The sequence below is a fragment of the Ischnura elegans genome, chromosome 8 (genome assembly GCF_921293095.1).
Source record: "Ischnura elegans chromosome 8, ioIscEleg1.1, whole genome shotgun sequence".
NCBI lineage: Eukaryota > Metazoa > Arthropoda > Insecta > Odonata > Coenagrionidae > Ischnura > Ischnura elegans.
The window spans coordinates 115,486,618-115,508,466 of NC_060253.1; the positions used below are offsets into that span (position 1 = coordinate 115,486,618).

Genomic DNA, 21,849 nt, shown 5'->3' on the forward strand with positions numbered 1-21,849 from the left:
CCAAAAATCTCAATTGAGGGTCCTTAGTACTTAGGGCCCTTGGGGCACGGGTTGCCGTTATTTTAAAGTAATCAAATTTTAACACGTGAATATAGACCTCATTTGGATCATTTTGAGACCAGGAAAACATAACTTTTCGCAATTCTGAAAAATAAGGGCCGGCCTACTGTGCATTGTCACCCGTAATTTTCAACGTTTACATTGAAAAAGCCATTAATGAAATCAAAGAAAAGGAATTTGGAGTGAATATCCATGGAGAAAAAATTAGCATGCTAAGATTTGCCGATGACATAGCCGTTATAGCAGAAACAGAGAAGGATTTGAAAAATATTCTGGTTAATATGGGTAGGGTAATGAGTAGATATCAACTGAAAATAAGCACGAAGAAAACCAAGATCTTAGTATGCAGCAGAAGAGAAGAAGTCAAGACCAACATTAAAATAGGGAGGCAAAAACTGATAGAGGTGGATGAATTCTGTTATTTGGGAAGCAAGATAACTAGTGACGGGAGAAGCAAGAAAGAAATTATCAGCAGAATAGCCCAGGCGAAGAGAGCATTCCACCAAAAGAGAGACCTGCTTACAGCGGGAAACTTAAGTATGGAAGTAAAGAAGCAATTTATAAGAACCTACATCTGGAGTATGCTCCTTTACGGAAGTGAGGCATGGACAATGACCGCAGCGGAGAAAGCAAGGATAGAGGCCTTTGAAATGTGGTGCTACAGAGGAATGATGAAAATCAAATGGATCGACCGAGTTAGTAACGCGGAAGTCCTAAGAAGGGTAGGAGAGAAGAGAAGCCTCATGAAAACCTTAATAAGAAGACGGAACAACCTTATAGGCCACATCTTGAGACATGATGGCCTGATGAAGACAATCGTTGAAGGACAGGTGGAAGGCAAGAATGGAAAAGGAGGACCTCGAACAAAATATATGGAACAAGTAAAGAGAGATGTGAAAGAGAAGAAATACGTAGGAGTGAAAAGATTAGGTGATAGGAGAACTGAGTGGAGAGCTGCGTCAAACCAATCCTAGGATTGTTGACCAGTGATGATGATGATGATGAGCAAATTTTGCCTGACCACAGTATCCACTTCATCATTCATTTGGGTGAGTGAAGTGGGAGTTGGTATAAGTTTCGATTGTTATCATATTACCACAACTTGAGGGTTGTGTGCCTATAAAAGGCCTTACTGTGGGCGTCAAAATGATATGCAGCTGTACTTTGCAAATTTTTATCTGGGCTTGTGAGCATGCTAAAATAATAAGTAGTACATCATTTTAAATAAAATTTTATTCTTAATTTTAATGTATTTTTTGTTTTATGAAAATATTGAAAATGGAGGCACACCAGTGCAATAAGTGACTCCGCGTGAAATTAGCTGTTTTGTCAACTTCATGAACTTTGTATGTAACTGAACGTAGTGAAAACTCTACGTCTACAGCATTCATCTTCCACAATAAGTTACAAACATTTATGTAGATCAAGAAAATGGCTTTTGTGTATTTTTTGAATGCATATTTTATCGTTAATTAAAGAAAATGTTTTAACATTATCTACCTAATTAAATTAAGAAAGAAGAACTTTGTACTTTCACATTAATACTTAATACTATTAATGTGAAAGTACAAAGTTCTTCTTTCTTAATTTAATTATGAATCGCTTTCACCAAGTTACGCCTCAAACAATTAATTATCTACCTAGTTCTACAGTACCCCAAAATGAGTAATGAAACAGATAGAAACACTTTTTAATTTATTTATAATTTTTCTGTGATCTGATAATACTTGATTTATATGTAACATAAATTAGACATCTTACAAAGTTTTGCCCTCATAATGCTTTCATACAACTGAGAATTTCAAAAGCTGTTTGTAACTTAGTACCGTAAGGATCCTTCGAATGATCATTCACCGTGTAAAGCGGCCTTTAAAAGCAAGGTCAAAAACAAGCGGAAGGCAGGGGAGTTTCTCCCTTTGTGATGTATTTTTACAATGATCCTGTTTGCGTTTCTTACTCGTAAGCATCGTGCCGTCACGTCGGCAGGTACCTCAGATAGATGTGAGCATGGAAAAGATCGAGTGGGGTGTTTTGCTACGGAGGGCACACAATAAATCTACTGCTATTTGCTACGAGTGGGCATACAGCGGCATTTATACTGCATATAGTAATCGATTATCAAACGTAGAGAAACGCGCATTTTTGAAGGGCAATACCTTGTGAATATAGTCAACATCTGTCTTGCCGAGTAATTTCCGTTACGCTAAGGGCATGATTTTTCAAAAATCATCTTCAGACGCTATTATAAGGGGTATTGCGATTGAAAATTATATTGGTGTCAAAACCTGTGGTTTAAAAAATTCAAACGAGTATGTTCACTGTTGGACTAAATTGTGGATAGAAGAAATCAGAAATGCTTTTAAGTGAAGAGCGCTGAAGGAGAGGTCGAGGGGAAGGAGGCGCTCCCTCTGTCTTCGAAGCAATGAGGCTACAAGCGAAGGAGCGAGAGACGAACACGTCCTATCTTGCATGTGACGTCATTGCCTTCAAAGCGAAGGGGCGAAGGCGCAGCAATGTGATATACGCAGTATAGTCCCCCTCCGAATATACCGTATAAGCGCATGTAAGAGGCTCACCTTTTTTCCCAGAAATTGCAGCCGAAAATGAGGGTGCGCCTCTTACACAAACTTCTTGTCTTCCCCCCTCCCCTTTACCGGTCGCAAGTCCAAGGGGAACTGAGTGGCCTTGGTTTTCAGCCTGAGTCAGTCATCTGAAACCCTGGGTCAAAATCAAGGGGTCGGCAGGGGAGTTTCTCCCTTAGTGACATATTTTTAAAATGCTCCTGTTTGAATTTCTTGCAAGCATCGCGCCGTCACGTCGGTACCCCAGAGGTGAACATTGAAAAGATCGCGTGGGGTGATTCGCTCCGGAGCGCGCGCTAAATTTATTGCCACAAGTGGGCATCCCGCGGCATTTATACTGCATATAGTAATATTGGTGTCAAAACCTGCTGTTGAAAAAATTCAAACGAGTGTGTACATTGTTGGACTAAATGGTGGATAGAAGAAATTGGAAATGCTTGTAAGTGAAGAGCGCTGAAGGAGAGGTCGAGGGGAAGGAGTGCGCTCCCTCCGCCTTTCACACAAGAAGACTACGGGCATAGAAAGAGAAAGGGAAGAACACGTCCGATCTTGCATGTGACGACAGTGCCTTCAAAGCGAAGGGGCGAAGGCATAGCAATGTGATTTATGCAGTTCGCTCTGCCTGATGTTTCCAGTCCATCTCATCTTGCTTGAATGCGCTCATGCTACGCTTGTTTCTTCTGAAATGGTCCTGTTTGGGCTATGTTGAATATTAGTAGCCTTGTTTTAACTATAAATCTTTGGGTCAATATATTTGAGCTTAAAAAACTTAAATGCTGTCAGATATGCATCGCGTTAGGTCTCATTCTTTTTTGAACCTCATGCGTGTCATACAATCATACAATTGCTGAAAGCTATCGAGATATCTTAGAGCTCAGTGGGTGACTCAACTAGCATTTGGCCTCTAGAAACTGGGAGAATGGAACCTGGTAGACAGAAAAAGTTGGTGAGATGGGGTAGGGATGAAACACATTTCCATTGTTCCCATGTAACTTGATTTTTTCTTTTGAGGCAAGTGATTCATGGCATGTGGGTTCTTGGAAAGGAAAAAAACGTCAGAGGCATGGGCTGATGGAGGGCCGGGGGTTATTTCGTGAAATCTATGCCTTGGTTATTATCTTAAGGCGCTGAGATTCCCCCGATTGTTGTCCAATCTCTTGGGAAAATTTGCGCTATGTGCCTATCGTGTTTTGCTTTAAAATTTTCCACGGCTAAAATTCTATTACAATACTCCTACGAGAGCTTTAAAAAAAATTGTTTGTGAGTAGGACAAGCATCGTAGTGCAACGGTGTTTGTGAAGAGAGGATCGGAACTCTTTCTACTTCCTCTTATGGGATGTTGCATTCACGAAAGGATTGATTGAAAATTTTGGATTCAGATTCAATTTCTTTGACGAATTTGGATCGGAAGTACATTAAGGTGAAGGGCATTATTCGTGGATATGTATTTGGATCTGAGGTATGTAATCCGACTGTCCCTAGTAAGCATCATAAGGCGAAGACTATAAATGAATACCTACTCATCTCCGAGCGCCATACATAAGGTGTAAATTAAGCTGAAAAACGCCGCGTGAATTATTAGTATTGAAAGAGGAAATTTTGATGACTGTCGAAAGTCCAGGCTTAAGTCTGCAACGCCGCGTGATAGGATAAAAAAATGCCGAAAAGATTTTTTCTTTAGCTCCGAAGCTCAAAATAGTAGAGTGCCTCTTACACGTGCTTATACGGTATTTTGGACTTACAGTACAAAAATGTGTATCAGATAAAACAACCGCATTTCTGACACAAAATTCCTTCATATAATCGAGCTCTATTCTATACTCTAAACCAGCGGTTCCCAAACTGGGGGTCGCGACCCCCAGGGGGGTCGCGGGCCGTTCGGAAAGGGGTCGCGAGATGTGCGAATAATAAAGTGAACTATGTACTTAAACTTAGACAACCATTTTTAGGGGGTCGCGGCTAAAACGTATGGGCTAAAATGGGTCGCAGAAAGAAAAAGTTTGGGAACCGCTGCTCTAAACCTATGTTGAGTGTTGAAAGTCTTCAAAATCTGAAAATGGGGACTAAATAAACAGCAGAAAATGCCAACAGTTATACATTTTTAGACTTCGAAATAATATTAGTTCCATGATCATAATGAAATAATTTTTTTATATTATTTGTAATGCATGTTTTGTCTGTAATGCATGCCTGATGATGCGTCCTGCAATGGATGCGAAAGCTCGCATGGCAAAGCGCAACACGCAGCTGCTCCTGAAAGGCTTTAACAACGATTCCTGTAGCTGTGAAAGCCTATGCTGCAAACTTAAGGGCAAGCCCAACATTTTATTAGCTCAATGTTTCCGATGAAATGCATGCCTAGATGCCCTACTTTTCCCGATTGAAAACTATTGAGTTTGTGCGTCTCGATATCCTGCCTTCACTCAGCTCTGCAGAACTTCAGAGGAATTTTCGTTGAACAGGGGAAGTAGCGTTGGCCATGGCGCATCACACATTCAATTAATATTAGGGACCTTGAAGCACGGCCGGGCGATGTAGAAAAGGCAGTCAAAATTCACTTGACAGACAACTGCCCTAATGGTTTTGCAAGATAGGAGTTTAATTTCAACAAATAAATAAGTGCGTAAGAATTCAATAGTCATGCAACATCCTCTGGACCTTGTGCTAGGTTTTGCAAAGTTTAAAGATCGGAAAAATGTCCAAAGTGTGTGTGCAGTATTGATGTATGTACATATGTGATAAATTAAATAGAAAACCCTCAATACCGTATAAGCTTGTGTAAGAGGCGCACACGTGTAAGAGGCAAACCCCTATTTTGAGGATCGAAGCTATAAAAAAAATTTTGCGACATTTTTTATCCTATCGTGCGGTGTTGCAGACGTATGCCTGGAATTTCGACAGTTATTGAAATGTCCCCTTCAGTACTATTTGAAAGAGGAAATTTTGATAACTGCGGCGGCATAAGAGGGAGTAGAAAGAGTTCCGATCCTCTCTTTGCATACGCCATCGCTCTACGTTGCTTGTCCTACTCACGAACAATTTTGTTTAAAAGCTCTCGCAGGAGTATTGCAATAGAATTGCAGCCGTGGAAAATTTTAAGGCAAAACACGACAGGCAAATGGCATGAGCTTTCCCAAGAGATTGAAGAACAATCGGGGCAATCTCAGCGCCGTAGGATAATAACCACGTCGTAGATTTAAGGCCCCTTGCACACACACCGATTTTGGACGGCCGTTAAAATATCGGCTGTCCACATTCCAATAGTGAACAATAGGAGAGCATTGGAGCTTGCACACGTACCGACCACACGCCGGCACCGGCAAAATGCCGGTTAGCTGCCGGCTATTGTCACTGTGGATCGCCGACGCCGGCTCAAAAACTTAGCAACGTATCGTTTGACCAGTAAAAATCCGGCGTGTGTGCAAGCATCGCTTCGCCGGTAAAATATCGGCCAATATTTTACCGGCCATCCAAAATCGGTGTGTGTGCAAGGGGCCTAACGGAACTACACTCGGCTCTCCATCAGCTAATGGCTCTGCTGTTTTTTTCCTTTCCGAGACTCCACAGGAAAATATCAAGTTACAGGGGAACAATGGAAACGTGTTTCATCCCTACCCCATTCCACCAACTGACCTTTTTCGGTCTACCAGGTTCAATTCCCCGAGTTTCTGGAGGTCAAATGCTACGTGAGTCACCTTCTGATCTCGAAGATATCTCGATATCTTTCAGAAATTGTATGACACGCACGAGGTTCTAAAAAGAATTAGACCTAACGCGACGTATATCTTACAGCATTTAAGTTTTTTGAGATCTAATTGATTGACACTATTGTGTCAATCAATTAGAGCTCAAAAAACTAAAGTAGCCTTATTTTAGCTATAAATCTTTAAAGATTTATAGCTAAAATAAGGCTACTTATATTCAACATAGTCCAAACAGCACAATTTCGGAAGAAACAAGCGTAGCATAAGCGCATTCAAACAAGACGAGACGGACAGGAAACTCAGGCAACGCAAACTGCGTATCACATTGCTGCGCCTTCGCCCCTTTGCTTTAAAGGCAACGACGTCACATGCAAGATCGGACGTGTTCTTCCCTTGCTCCTTCGCTCGTACCTTTAAATACGGAGGGGAGGGAGCCCTCTCCCCATCGACCTCTCCTTCAGCGCTCTTCACTTATAAGCATTTCCGATTTCTTCTATCCACCATTAAGTCCAACAATGAGCACACTCGTTCGAATTTTTTTCAACCGCAGGTTGTGACACCAGTATTACTATATGCAGTATAAATGCCGCGGGATGCCCACTCGTGGCAATAAATTTAGCGCGCGCTCCGGAGCGAATCACCCCGTGCGATCTTTTCAATGTTCACCTCTGGGGTACCGACGTGACGGCGCGATGCTTGCAAGAAATTCAAACAGGAGCATTTTAAAAATATGTCACTAAGGGAGAAACTCCCCTGCCGACCCCTTGATTTTGACCCAGGGTTTCAGAAGACTGACTCATGCTGAAAACCAAGGCCACTCAGTTCCCCTTCGACTTGCAACCGGTGAAGGGGAGGGGGGGAAGATAAGAAGTTTGTGTAAGAGGAGAACCCCCATTTTTGGCTGCAATATCTGGGAAAAAAGGTGCGCCTCTTACACGCGCTTATACGGTAATTTAATGAGAGTTAAAAGTTTTCATGAAAAAACAATAATGGGTTGTTGATTTGGACGAAAGAGAGAGAACACGGAAGTTTGATAATTTTTGTGCGTCAAAAGATTAAAAGGAAAAATAAAGTAAGTATAGAAAGTAAATAAACTGTAAGTATCGGTCAGAAAATTAATTATCGCTACATTACGTTGGCATCAAATCATCCGTCACTGAGACTTGATCCATGGAACCTATGATTCGTTGCATGATACGTTACACACTACGACACTGGAATAATTGAGCTCTGAGGCAGTCTCAATGTCCAATATGTCGGCTGCGTCCACTGATGTCCCGATGAGAGTAAACTCCATTCAAGGTGAGTCGTGGGTGAAGCATACTTTGGAGGATATGGGGAAGAATTCATAGCTGGATCTTCTGCGCGTTGTCATAATGCGACGAATATGATCATTTTCCCGGTATAAGGTGCATACAGTTTTTAAAATTCCTCGTTGTATCAGAGCATTACAAGGGCAAAATTTTTGATGAAGGGTGGACATCTTCAAGTAGTTCCTGAAGTGGCTGCTTTCAGAAGCCAATGAGCTTTGCATTAATTTTTTCTACCAGTGTACATATGACTTTCAAATTATGAAATTGTAATGTAGCTTTCTTTACAAAATGCAGATGTTCATAGAATGTGAAACCAATTCTTTTACATAAATGTCTGAGTGAAATCTCCAAAGTTATACAATAATTACAATACCCTTGGAAGGTGCTAAAATTTCTCCAACGATTCCACGATTGCTCTCATGAAATTAAGGAACTCTAATAGGGAAGGTAAACTGCTTACGTGGAAGTAGCTTCTGTATTTCATTCCTTGAACTTACCTCAATGATTTACATTGTGCTAGCTGGGTAGTGCATTTATTTTATCCATCAATTTCTCCTGAGTTGGTTTGCTTCTACAAAAAAGTCACTCATGAAAATGATTGATCGGTGTGATGATTTCCAGCTTCATGATTTCATTTTTGAATTCTGAATTTTGTTTTAAGCCTTGATCACGTCTAGCCCATTGATCATCTCATTTTGTTTTTAATGTTTGATTTTGCATGAAGTATGAAATACCTATTATTTTAGAGTGGGTGGAACGTATCTATTTTTTTCCTGTGACTGCATCCAATAGATAAACCTGGCCACTAGAATCCTGTCGGAGCACATCACCACTCCTACCTGCTTGGGATGGTTTCTCACTCCTGATGGCTCCGTCGTGACCATTGACCCTTCTTGGATTGATATTAAGAACCATCCCCTCAATCCACAAACCCATCCAAAATATCCCACCTGGCCACCAAAGTGTGCACTTCACAGATCAGCATGCCGTGGTGGCGGCTTGCCAAGTAAAGCACATGTAAGTCATATAATGTACGGCCTTTCCTCTTCTTTCTCTACACTGATGGATACTTAAGAGTTTTCAGGAAATATTATGTTTCTGGTAGAGATGGGTTGAATAGCAGATTTCTCAAACTCGAATATGGAATTCGAATATTAAAACATTGCTCGGATATTCAAACACCTCGAATACCAGAATTGCGCAAAGCATATTAAGTGAACATTTTTTCTTCTATTTCTCTTGATGAATGCATAAATAAAAAGGCACATATATAATACATTTTTAAAATCAATTAAAAAAAAATAAATTCCCCACATCGATTGTTGTTGTTTTACATCAGCTATTTTCGGTTGCACTTTTCCAAAGGTATCTGTTTTTGTTGGTTGACTTTGTTTAGATAGACTTGTCATCTCCAATGCCAACTGATTTGTTATCATCTCAACCATTTGAATAGAATGAGAAGTGGTGAAAATAATTTTTTGAATGTTGGTGTATCGATGCATTCAGCCAATAGCCCGCGCCAATAGCACATATGTTGTTTTTTACTATTACTTTAATGAGAATTTAGATCCTTTTTTCAGCTTTGATGCATTATTGCAGAGTCATCGTTTGGCATAAGGAAACAAAACTGACATCAGGGGAAGCCTGCATCCTTGCAGTCTTCGAATTCGTGATGATCTTTCCGATGAGTGGAATGGTTCAGGAGTAGTAGCTCAATCCATTACAGAAGGTACCCCAAAAGTCCATTTTTTTCCTGCCATTTTAATTTTTTTGAGGGGTTTCATGGGGGAAACCGGGCATTTTCGGATTTTTCCCCCAATCATTTTCGGTTCCCCATGTCAAATGATATCTTTTCACCACTCTCATCCGTGAATATGATGTGTTCATCAACTTTACGTTATTCTGAGTCAACTACCAACGACATGCGTGCGACAGTGTATGGCGCAAAATTCAAAGTATTTGCAGTATTCGAGATTGTACTTTTAGCATAATTATTGGAGATCTTGAATAACAAACACTTTCCAGTATTTGAGGTATTCGAGTATTCGCGGATAATATTTATGCATCTCTAGTTTCCAGTGTAAATCACATGCACATAACTGGCTTGTTTCCCAACGATAAATGGAAAGAAGGCAATATGTAGTCAGTAGAATTACACTGGTTGAAGAGGGTCCTCCTCAATATGAGGAGTCTCCTAGCAGCTGAGCACTGAAGTAAAAAAGCAATTCAATAGTACAGAGGAATATTTGGACCTTCCCTGTACATTTTATCGTAAGGATTATGAAATAAGATTGGTATTGAAGTATGCGAGCAATTTTTGTAAGTATGCATGTTTAAGCGGCATTCAATAGAAATACCTAATTTATTGAAAAGAGGCCTGAAGCGGAGGAGAAGGTTTAGTACAGATAGCCTTTTTGTGCAAAGACTAGCCTTACATTTGGGGCTTTGCCCTTAAGTTTAATTCCATGTGCGATAAGTACAATAAGTAAGCAGTAAGCTTGAGATTTAATTATTGAAATATAGTTTATTTGTCAAGCGATTTTTGCCACTTTTACAAATGTACATATCTCAATAGGGCAAAGTTATATGTTAGGTGAAACAATGTCATACATTTTAAAAGAAATAATCAAGGGCACATATGCTCATTGGCACCATAATATTACTTATCTTGTGGGAAAACCAGTCTTCTTTTCTTGAAGGTTGTAGTCTTCATTTGTTATTCAATGTCAGGCGTTAAATATCACCAAGTCCATGTATTTCATTGACCATAAGGATAGTTTGCACTCATGAAAGTCCTAATGTGTATCTAAGGTGGAGACCTGTACATGTCCTTGTTCGTTGGTACATACATATTCATGGCACTCAACCGTTCCGAGCCGGTTACAAAGTACCGACTTAATGCAATCTTTTCTTGTTACTGGTATCACAGGCCAAGATCCGGCAGTACGTACCAAGAACCGGCGGTACCGGAACCGACCCATCTCTAATATAATCAAATGGAACAGTAATTTAACATATTTTTTTAAGCTCATGACAACAAGAATTATAAGGTGCAAAACAAATTAGACAAATATTACATTTTTGGATTTGGAAGATCATTTATGTGCCATCTCATATAAGTATGTATAAGCAAACACTTCCGATGAGTATTATTTAGTCTTTGGAATTAAAATATGAAAAGCATTTGACTTGATGAATTCACTTGGCTGGAAGATTAACCAACCCTTGGAGTGAGTGCCCCCGGCTTTTTGGATTGGTACAAGTGCCATGGGTATTTTGCTAATTTTGTCTTTGGCCTTTATTCAAAACTTAATAATTTGCTTATTTATTGCTATTTTCGCCTAATTCTTTTTAGTATTTGGTAGTGAATTCTTTCTTGTAAATAAAAATCAAAAAATATGCATTGCCCGTTTTTTCTTTATGAAACGCAACTGTTGTAGCTTAATCTTAATTTTAGGAGATAGAATAATTTTTCACTCTTGACCAAAAAATCGTGACATAAAATCCTGTCGACTTTGATGTTCTGCCCAAGATTTTTGTTGGTGATGCCGAAATATCATATGCAAACTCCGTTAAAAATCTTGGAGTCTTATTGATGCCTAATTTGTCTTGGCAAAACCATGTTAAAACCATCAGCAATAAGATCAACATGATCTTGTTTCAGCTAAAAATTCATAAAAACTAGAGATGGGTCGAATAGCAGATTTCTCGAATTCGAATATCGAATTCGAATATTAAATCATTGCTCGAATATTCGAATACCTCGAATACTAAATGATGAATTCTGGAATGTTTGACTCGGTTGCCTATGCAGCAGGCAACACAAGATTTTGGGGAGTAATTTTGATTTCCTTTAAATGATTCGAACAGGAATTTAGCTGATTAATGAATATTTTAATTTTATGGAGACAATTGGGCATATAATTAATTCAACTAACATCGCTTAACCCCCACTCCTGCTGCCAAGTGCTAGCTGACAATCTGAGGCATTTTGCAAAATACAAGCTCTTTTCCACCGGATTTTCTTCAATTATTTTCAGTCCATCTTTGGGAGTTCTCACGAGATAAGAAGATGAATTGGAATTGCTATCAGGGAGAAACCAAATATTCTGAGAAAATATCCCTTAGTCTGAGACTGTAACAATAAAGATTTATAGCACCACTCATAAATTGAAACTTGATATATGTTTTCGGAAAAAAATACTGCATCAACTTCCGAGAAGCTCTGCTGCTCATATCGAGTTTCGCCAGAATGCTAAGTCTCCGTCGTATTTTGATATTTATTTCTTTGCGTAAAATGCTTAAATAAACTCAGAAATACGTCGTGTTTGGTCTTATTCTTTTTGAAATTACGCGCACATTACTAATATTTCAATTCAGTAAAGGTGTAACATCAATTGACGAAAGTCATTCTTAGACACCTTTTGTGCTAATAGATGACTCATGCAGCGGTTGACCTCCACAGAAATAGGGAACTTCGAAGCTGGTAGGAAAAAAAAGGTCAGTGGGGGAGAAAAGGGAGGGCCCGAAACACGTTTCTATTGTTCTCGTGTAACTTGGTATTTTTTCGAAGCTAAGGTCTTCGTAATATGATCCCTGCGCGAGCTGTGACCTTTTTTTTATTTCTAAGAAGAGGAAAGCCTCAGAGGGGGGCGGGCTAGCGCTGAATGGAGAGGGATACCGGATCTTGGGAAATGCGCTAATGTAAGTATCCCACGGTACTCACACAGCAGTTGACCTCCAGAAATGGGGAACTTATAAGCAGGTAGCCAGAAAAAGGTCAGTGGGTGAGAAAAGGGGGGAGGGCGTGAAACACGTTTTTATTGTTCTCGTAACTCGATATTTTTTTCGAAGCAGGGGTCTTCGTAATGCGATCCCTGTGCGAGCTGGGACCTTTTGTTTGATTTTGGAGAAGAGGAAAGCTTCAGAGTGGGTGAGGCGAGTGCTGAATGGAGGGGGATAGCGGATCGTGGGAAATGCCCTAAGGTTGCTATCCCACGGCACTGAGGTTCTCCTGGTGGGGGGAATCGGGGATTTTCGGATTTTTTCACCCGACCATTTTCGGTTCCCCTCGTAGAACTCTTTTCACCGCTAAAATCCACGAATTTGATGTACTTTGTCAACTTGCGTAAAACGGCGCTGCGAGCACTAAATGATTACAGTTCTCTACATTTTTCCAATTCAACTACCAACGACGTACGTGCGACAGTGTGTGACGCGAAATTCAAAGTATTCGAGGTATTCGAGACGGTACTTTTCGCATAACTATTCGAAACCTCGAATATCGAATACTTTCTATTATTCGAGGTATTCGAGTATTCGCGGATACTATTCGCACATCTCTAATAAAAACCTTATGCCCTCTCATACACGCAAGCAACTTGTATCCTCGTTAATATTCCCCCATATTGATTATTGCTGCCTTGTATATAATGACCTAACCGAAAAGATTAACACCCTGATTCAACGGCAGTTAAATATGTGTTTTAGGTTCATTTATGATCTTAAAAAAGATGAACATATATCCCGTTATTTCTCTAAATTAGAATGGCTTAAAGCAAAAACAAGGAGGCAATACATGCTTGCCTCTTTTTTATACAAACTTTTTAATTGCAAACAGCCAGAATACATTATGCAATTTTTTCAGAGTAAAGAGAAATATCGCAATGTTGTAACTAGATTATCAGCCGATTTTTTAATTGTTCCTCAGCATCGTACCACTGCATTTGATAATTCATTTTCAGTTGTTGGGTCAAGGCTATAGAATGGTACTCCAGAACCAATCAAAACCGCAAAATCGCTGATGTCTTTTAAAAATCTAATGTTCACTAAAATGCTATTACAAGAAAAAATGTAATTGTACCAATATTCCACTATATTCTGTTACAATTTATTTTTTTGCATGTATCTTATTCTTCTGTGCACTGAGCTCTAATATGAATGTAAGCCTTTGTATGTTCTTAGTGGACCATAAAGGTCCAAGAACAGTAAATATTTCTTTATCTTTATCTTTATTAACTTGCAACAAAGTCAGTGGGGAAAAGCTTTCAATAACGCAGTATTCATTTACATTGGCACACAACATGAGAGAACGAGAAAATGCAGCTTAATAAAATCTTTGCAAAATACAACACGATAACCGCCAGAAACATGTGAACAATTATGCAATTAATATCGTGTGTCAACTTTTTCTTCACTTTTTCGCAGCGTACATTGCCAACACTCAAAATTTCAATGCCTTTACGTTGGTACCAACCAATTCTTTTCCGCAATATAGATTTCTGCCCGGACTTCATTTTATTTTAATTCTACTGATGGAAATGTCCAAACTGAAGGATACAATTTTTAAATAGTTGAAAGTCGGAGTTTGGGTGTGTATGCTGTGTAATAAGCTGTAAGGAGTGAGTGCAATCACTTCCATTGCTAGAACTGCAAATTTTCACGTTGATTGGTGACTTGAGATTTCATCATCACTGGTCAACAATCCTAGGATTGGTTTGACGCAGCTCTCCACTCAGTTCTCCTATCACCTAATCTTTTCACTCCTACGTATTTCTTCTCTTTCACATCTCTCTTTACTTGTTCCATATATTTTGTTCGAGGTCCTCCTTTTCCATTCTTGCCTTCCACCTGTCCTTCAACGATTGTCTTCATCAGGCCATCATGTCTCAAGATGTGGCCTATAAGGTTGTTCCGTCTTCTTATTAAGGTTTTCATGAGGCTTCTCTTCTCTCCTACCCTTCTTAGGACTTCCGCGTTACTAACTCGGTCGATCCATTTGATTTTCATCATTCCTCTGTAGCACCACATTTCAAAGGCCTCTATCCTTGCTTTCTCCGCTGCGGTCATTGTCCATGCCTCACTTCCGTAAAGGAGCATACTCCAGATGTAGGTTCTTATAAATTGCTTCTTTACTTCCATACTTAAGTTTCCCGCTGTAAGCAGGTCTCTCTTTTGGTGGAATGCTCTCTTCGCCTGGGCTATTCTGCTGATAATTTCTTTCTTGCTTCTCCCGTCACTAGTTATCTTGCTTCCCAAATAACAGAATTCATCCACCTCTATCAGTTTTTGCCTCCCTATTTTAATGTTGGTCTTGACTTCTTCTCTTCTGCTACATACTAAGATCTTGGTTTTCTTCGTGCTTATTTTCAGTTGATATCTACTCATTACCCTACCTATATTAACCAGAATATCTTATAAGCGATTCTTCTACACAAATTAATGAAAATTCCTTCGAGGAATGATAAAAATGGGTCACTTTGTTTTGTTTAGCACATAAAAAACTCTATAACTATTTCATATTTTTTCTGCCATTGGGTATACGAGGGAATATCTACTTTATCGTGCTCGCATTCGAATATTAACGTAATCACTTGAAACACGGTTATCACTTATGTAAGTACAGATTTCTAGACATAAGGTGACAACTGGCGACAGGTTTCGAGACTGAAGTCGAGACATTCGTAACTCGGGGGATGCCTGTTTCTAAATTATGATGCCACCTAATGTTCATCCACCAGAAAGGAATATGCAAGCTCACAATTGAAGAAATGTGGAGAGGAACAATTTCTCAGCCCTTCCAGGGTTTGTATGTGGAGAATATATCAAAAATAGGATGCTCCATTGAACTGCATGTTTAATATTGGATATCCTCTTTTGAAAGGGCAGGCTGAAAAAAATGGGTAAAAATTGGCTTAACAATAGACTCCACACAGCTATTAATTAGAGTTGAAATGGGCATATTTCATTGTGCACTTCCAGCAAACTAATGTAGTAGCTGTCTTCGGGGAGTAACTTCATGTCGCCAGTTGTCACATTATAATTCAAGCCAAATTCGATCAGGATGAAGGATTAGAAGGTAGCCTCTTCTAATCTAGGGATGATTTAGTGCCATTAGGTCGAATTTAATGCAAAAATTATTAGGTGGTAGAATGAGGAGAGGGACAATGATATTTTATGCTACAAAAAGCAGCCAGCTGATGTGAAGGTTGCGGCACAGTCTTAGTGGAGTAGTATGGAGTGGAGTATGATGGAAAAGAGGAGGGGAAGAATCTCCCCTCGCTCCCATGAGGGAGCTCATGAAGGTATAATGTTGGCATGCAGCACTCTGGTGGTTAATTCTTCTGTGGTGGCACCTAGTTCTAAACCTTTTGTGAAGTTTACTTTCTTTTCCAGAAATTTGCCTTACTCCCCAAATGAAATTAAACCAAACTAAGCCTTATTAAATAGCAGCACTTTAAATTACAATGAGAGGAACTTAAATTGGAAAATTACACCTTGGAAGCAAAGCTAATATTGTATTAGCCTAAGTCAATAGCAGTATTTAGTCATCAAATATCTGCATGAACAGCTGAAGCCATCAAGGAAAGAGCACGCACACATTGAAAAAATAGATGAGTTAGTGGCAAAAGATTTATATTTGCAAAAGGTAAGCATCTACAACAAAGGCATATATGTACAGTCACTTTCAAAAGTTTTAGGACAAAGTTTGTGGCGCCACTTCTGCTTCTCAAGAAAATTTAGTTTCCCTTACTCCATTTGTTTTCCTTGCTCACGCACTGCAAATATTTCTCTTCCATGTGAAGATATATGAACAAAGAGGGAGAAGTTACTTACTAAATTTATCGTTTTGTTTCGATCTTTGATGGATTTAATGATTAATTTCGTGTGCATACTCTGTGTCCTTGCTCCGGTTTTCACTGCTGGTATGATATTATGTATTACAAAAATCTCAACGCCAGAAGCCGTGGTGGCGTAGTGGAGTTAATGCGACGTCGTCATAGTAAAGGTTGTTGGATCGATTCCCCTGCTCGGAATTAATATCTCAACATTTTTTTTCCTTGTAACGCCTTTTGCATTTAATAATGGGTTTCAAATACTTGAAATTCGCTGTAACCGTTATATACTTTTTTTATGGTAAATGGTAATATACAAGTTGAGAATTGGGCAAGGGTTGACGTATCATTTTTTATGGATTGCTAGTACACATTTTGAACGTTAGGGATTTGCAAAAGGGGTAACGGTAACCCGACGGTAAGGGGCGCATTAAAACCCAGCGTTGGTATTAACTTAGTGATTTTAGATTGGCGATGAAGGGTCATACATAGCAGTTGATTATTGCATTAATTAGTCTAGAAAGCTGTTGATTATTATGATTTTCTGCAATGAGCTCCATACTTTTTCACCCGTCCCTTGAGACGGGTGATATGTGCGTCATTATATGACGTCCAACTTGACTTACATACAGCAAATAGCCTCTATAATCATCACATACTACTTCATTTGGGTTTTGTGTTGAATGTGTTTTCTAGTTTTCAATCAATGCAAAGATCCAACTAATTTGTCGGAATGGATTCATCCAAGTAATCGGCGAGCTGGTAGTGGAAACCTATTGATGTTATACCCTATTGCGAATGCACAATCTAGAATTTTATCCAATGAATTAGAAGAAGGCCTAAACAGCCCTAAGAAATAAAAAATATTTTAAGAGACCTCTACGCCATCATCAGCGCAAACCAAAGTACTTCCAATCTCCTCCCTTCCCGCCCTTCTATCACCCACAGAAAGGCACCCAATGTGCGCAAATATTCCGATCCACACGCCCCTCTCTCCCCCGCACTGCCCCCCTATCTTCTTCCTCCTCAACATACAACCGCCCAAGATGCAAGTGCTGCTTCTTGTTTCGCTCCACCTCCCCACCAGTCATCAACAAATCTTCCTCTTCTCCTTTTTCCTTTAAACTCTTCCTTTAATTCCATCTACCGACTATCCTACAATTTCTGCCCTGCCTACTACATTGGAGAATGCACCACAGCAGTATCCATTCGAATGAACAGTCATCGCCTCTCCACCAAGTCCCCCCCATTCGTTGAACCAGTACTCCAACACAAAATAGTTCCTTCAAGCAGTGCTTTTCCCTTTCCTAAATCGAAATACTACCAGAAAATTCACCCAGCACACCTGGGTGGAAACAGCGTTCAAACCGCCAGGGCTGAACGTCGCTCAGTAGCCACCAGCAAATCCCTCCCCACCTCCACCTACCCCTTCAACCTCCCCCCCCCCCCCCCTAAACTCCACAGAAGACATCAGCAATCCAAAAGATGAGGATATTCTCATTCCAAGGATTCCCATGATCCCATCTGATATGCCCTTAGGGTTCAAATAAATTCAAATTTCGGCTTCGTGTTTCATTCGCGATGATGATTAGCTAATTACTATGTCAACCGTTGAGTGTTTGTAGTCTGAATTTAGGAAATCCATGTTTTTGTCATGAACAATTATATGTGTCATGTTCAGTGTTGGTAAACTATCCGCTTCATTTGTTCGTGCGTCTAATAACAAAGCAAAAACTGTTGTATATCAGAAGGTACTAGTGCAGAATAAACCCAAATGTGTAGTGTACACTCAGGTTAGTTTACATACGGGGAAAGTTTACGGAGTGCACTTTTACCAAACCGAGTTATAAATGGCTCGCCACAATTTGGACTTTATTAACTGCTTTATAAAACCACAATATCTAAATTTTGATAAGTTAAAACATAAAAATTAGAAAATTCACAGAAAGAAATTGGTCATGTGCACCAAATATGGCAATCGATTGGACGCCGTCCTCAGGTGTGCGAGAATTTGGTTCGTTCTATGAGCTCCAGACTGGAGGCGGTCATAGAAAATAATGGCGGTATTACTCGCTATTAATTAGATAAAACCAACGCTTACGCCTTCCAAAGAATAATTTTGCAAGCTTTGCCATTTTTGTATCATGTTTTGATTTTTTTACTTTTATTGGTCGATAAAAGATGTTACGAAAATTTACAATTATTTTTTATGCGTATGTACTGAAAAAAAAACACGGCAATAAAATTATCAATTTTAGTCTTCCATAAGTTTTGGGTTCGCAAGTAATTATTTTTGATTATTTATTTAATTATTATTTTCACTTTAAGTCATTTTTATTTGATTATTCGGGGAGAGATGATCGATATCCACAAATTTAACTTACCTGGGATTCATTTTATAATTTGTCATGGTAATAGAATTTACTTCATTCCTTTAGTTTTCATTTTTCAATATTTAAAGGTTTATCTGTTAAACGATTCTCAGTTAAGTTAGAAAAACTTGAAATTATTTAAGAGTTGTAGTGGGTTATTGAGCTCTACTACCCTCTAGCGCTATGTGCCTGCTACGGTAAGTGTATAGCATGAGTGGGGTTTCACGGAGACAGATGTTCGTTTTGACAGTGCATAGGTAATTCTCTCCGAGGGCTTTTTTCAAAAATCTGGTGGTGGTGGACATTTTTCTGTTGAATGTCGTCCCATCCTGAGTGGTGTGTGGGTAGCACTGCAAGTACAAAATATCTGTCCATTGCATGTGACGTTCAGACCCTTGGCGCCTTTCGTTAAGAACAAGAGAAAGCCGATGCCAGCTTTCTCTACTCCCTATCTTTTTTAACGTGCTCTGAACGCGCAATTGAAGTTATTTGTCGTTCGCCTTAACACAGTACTTGAAAGAGGATTCAAATATTGGCGAATTCCTTATTTCCGCCATCTTTAATAATGATATATATGCAGGGGTGCCGACTCATAAAAAAATATTGGGGAAGCCCATGCCGGGGGTCTTGCCCAGGGAATTTTTATAAATAGTGCATTTAAAAGTTTAATTTCGAAGCTCTATTTTGAATCCCTAGACAGGTTTGTGGTGGTGAACACTGTGCTTTATCACTCGTCTCAAGAGACGTGTGATAAAGCATGGTGCTCATTGCAGAAAATCATAATAATCAACAGCTTTCTAAACTAATTAATGCAATAATCAACTGCTATGTATGACCCTTCATCGCCAATCTAAAATCACTAAGTTAATACCAACGCTGGGTTTTAATGCGCCCCTTACCGTCGGGTTACGGTTACCCCTTTTGCAAATCCCTAACGTTCAAAATGTGTACTAGCAATCCATAAAAAATGATAAGTCAACCCTTGCCCAATTCTTAACTTGTATATCACCATTTACCATTTTAAAAAGTATATAACGGTTACAGCGAATTTCAAGTATTTGAAACCCATTATTAAATGCAAAAGGAGTTACAAGGAAAAATAATGTTGAGATATTAATTCCGAGCAGGGGAATCGATCCAACAACCTTTACTATGACGACATCGCATTAACTCCACTACGCCACCACGGCTTCTGGCGTTGAGATTTTTGTAATACATAATATCATACCAGCAGTGAAAACCGGAGCAAGGACACAGAGTATGCACACGAAATTAATCATTAAATCCATCAAAGATCGAAACAAAACGATAAATTTAGCAAGTAACTTCTCCCTCTTTGTTCATATATCTTCACATGGAAGAGAAATATTTGCAGTGCGTGAGCAAGGAAAACAAATGGAGTAAGGGAAACTAAATTTTCTTGAGAAGCAGAAGTGGCGCCACAAACTTTGTCCTAAAACTTTTGAAAGTTACTGTACATCAATATTGTTCTAATTGCTTGACATAATCAGTAAAACAAACTGAAAATAACAGTAACACAAATTAGATCAAAGATAACTGGTGGTATTTACTGCCTATTCCCTGTGTGTTCTGCAAATGCTCATCCCAAAAAAATCTTATTTTTACGTAGGTGGTGGTGAATAATCCGCCTGTGTCACATGGCAGTGTGAGTGATGACCAATTCTCATCAATCACCTTCCTCAAACACTCACTCACACATTCGCTACTCACACAATCAGGAAATAAACACTGAAAAATCATCTCCCTTCCAGCCAACACCTGAAAAACTTCATCTTTTGGGACCAGCAAGTTCCCACGATTACCACCCAACTCTTTCTCAGATTTCTCTAGGCGGGAGAGTCCTCAATGTTGGTAACAAAAACATTGCTGCCTCTTTAGGAACAGTTGAAAAATGTAACCACAAACATAACATGCAACATTTAGCTCATCTAATTATAGCAAATGCTCACTACACTGGATATCATTGTAGTCATCAACTTGATCTCAGGGTGCACACACTTATCTCAGATTCTCTTGTACAGAATCATTGTTCCTCAAGAAAAACTTTTCTGCGTCTAACTCACAATTAGTGCTTCTGGCCAATTTGGATATTTGTCATATTGAACAAGTTGGTGAAATGGCGCCATTCAATAACACTGATGTCAGAATTGATTGTGTCAGACTAAATTGTTTCTGATGGATTTTAGTAAGTGGGAGGAATCAAACATGAAATTCCCTAAGGACACGAAAAACAGGAGGTGGGGGGCACTTGAAGACGACGATGGAGCTTGAGAGTACATATGTGCACAGCTGATCACAGATTAGTGCCTGTACAATGTAGCCAATATTTTGATGTTTCTTTATACATTCCACTTGAACACCTTGCAATATTCTGACATTTGTGGATTGTTTTGACAGATTTGGAAAGACTTATAAGTTGATTGCATTGACTAAGAGAAATAAATTTCTTTCAAAGAAGAATTCTTGTGATCTATGCTACACACTTGTATCATTTGATTACACAATAGGTGTATTTGTATTTGTTGAAGCATCATAGATCTTTAAAATAAAAAATATAAAAACCAAACATAAGTCGTGAATAGTGCTCCGTCACTCAAATACATCTATTTCCTCCTCGGAGAAGGTTTTTGCTTGTGTTCCAAAGGACAAAAATAAGAGAAGAAAGTGGTTGATGACCTACAGAATGGAGTTAAATACTTAATCTATATTGTCATCGGGATATTTCTCAATGTAAGTACAGTCTTGAATCAGGGTTACCACAGGGTTTTATCAAATCGCCAGTTCCCGACCTCCAGCATCCAGCTCGTTGAGATGCTTATGCCTGTTGGAGATTTTAAGAGATATTCCTTGTAACCTTCCTTAAATTAATCTTTTACTGTGTGCTATCGTTCTTATTGAGAACCCTATAGCCTATTAATTCCGGGGTACAATTACATATACTACGTCATGCGGTGCTAGAGTATGCGACGTTCTGCAATTATTGGCCCGATACCCCAAAAGGTACACTTAAACACTGCTTACCTTGAGAGGGATCTTTTTTTTCCCATTTTTTTTGTTCTTGGTGGCTAGGCTTAATGGATTATCATGCAAAAAAAATCATACACTGGAAAAATACATAGATTTTACAATGACCCTTTTATTCTTCAAAATGAATTCACTTCAGTTAATCACTCAAATAATAG

General features: G+C 39.2%; 1 protein-coding gene across 6 annotated transcripts in view; it reads left to right on the plus strand.

Annotated features, from left to right (window-relative positions):
- LOC124163549 (transmembrane and coiled-coil domains protein 2) overlaps positions 1 to 21,849 on the plus strand; it is a 410,710-nt gene that overhangs the window by 232,648 nt on the left and 156,213 nt on the right. For 5 of the 6 annotated variants that reach the window (XM_046540530.1, XM_046540532.1, XM_046540528.1 and 2 more), the window contains one exon: positions 8,452 to 8,676. The exons of the other annotated variant lie outside the window; for it this stretch is intronic. In XM_046540530.1, coding sequence (XP_046396486.1) covers positions 8,452 to 8,676 — 225 coding nt within the window. The remainder of the gene's footprint in view (positions 1 to 8,451; positions 8,677 to 21,849) is intronic. 6 annotated transcript variants of the gene reach the window in all.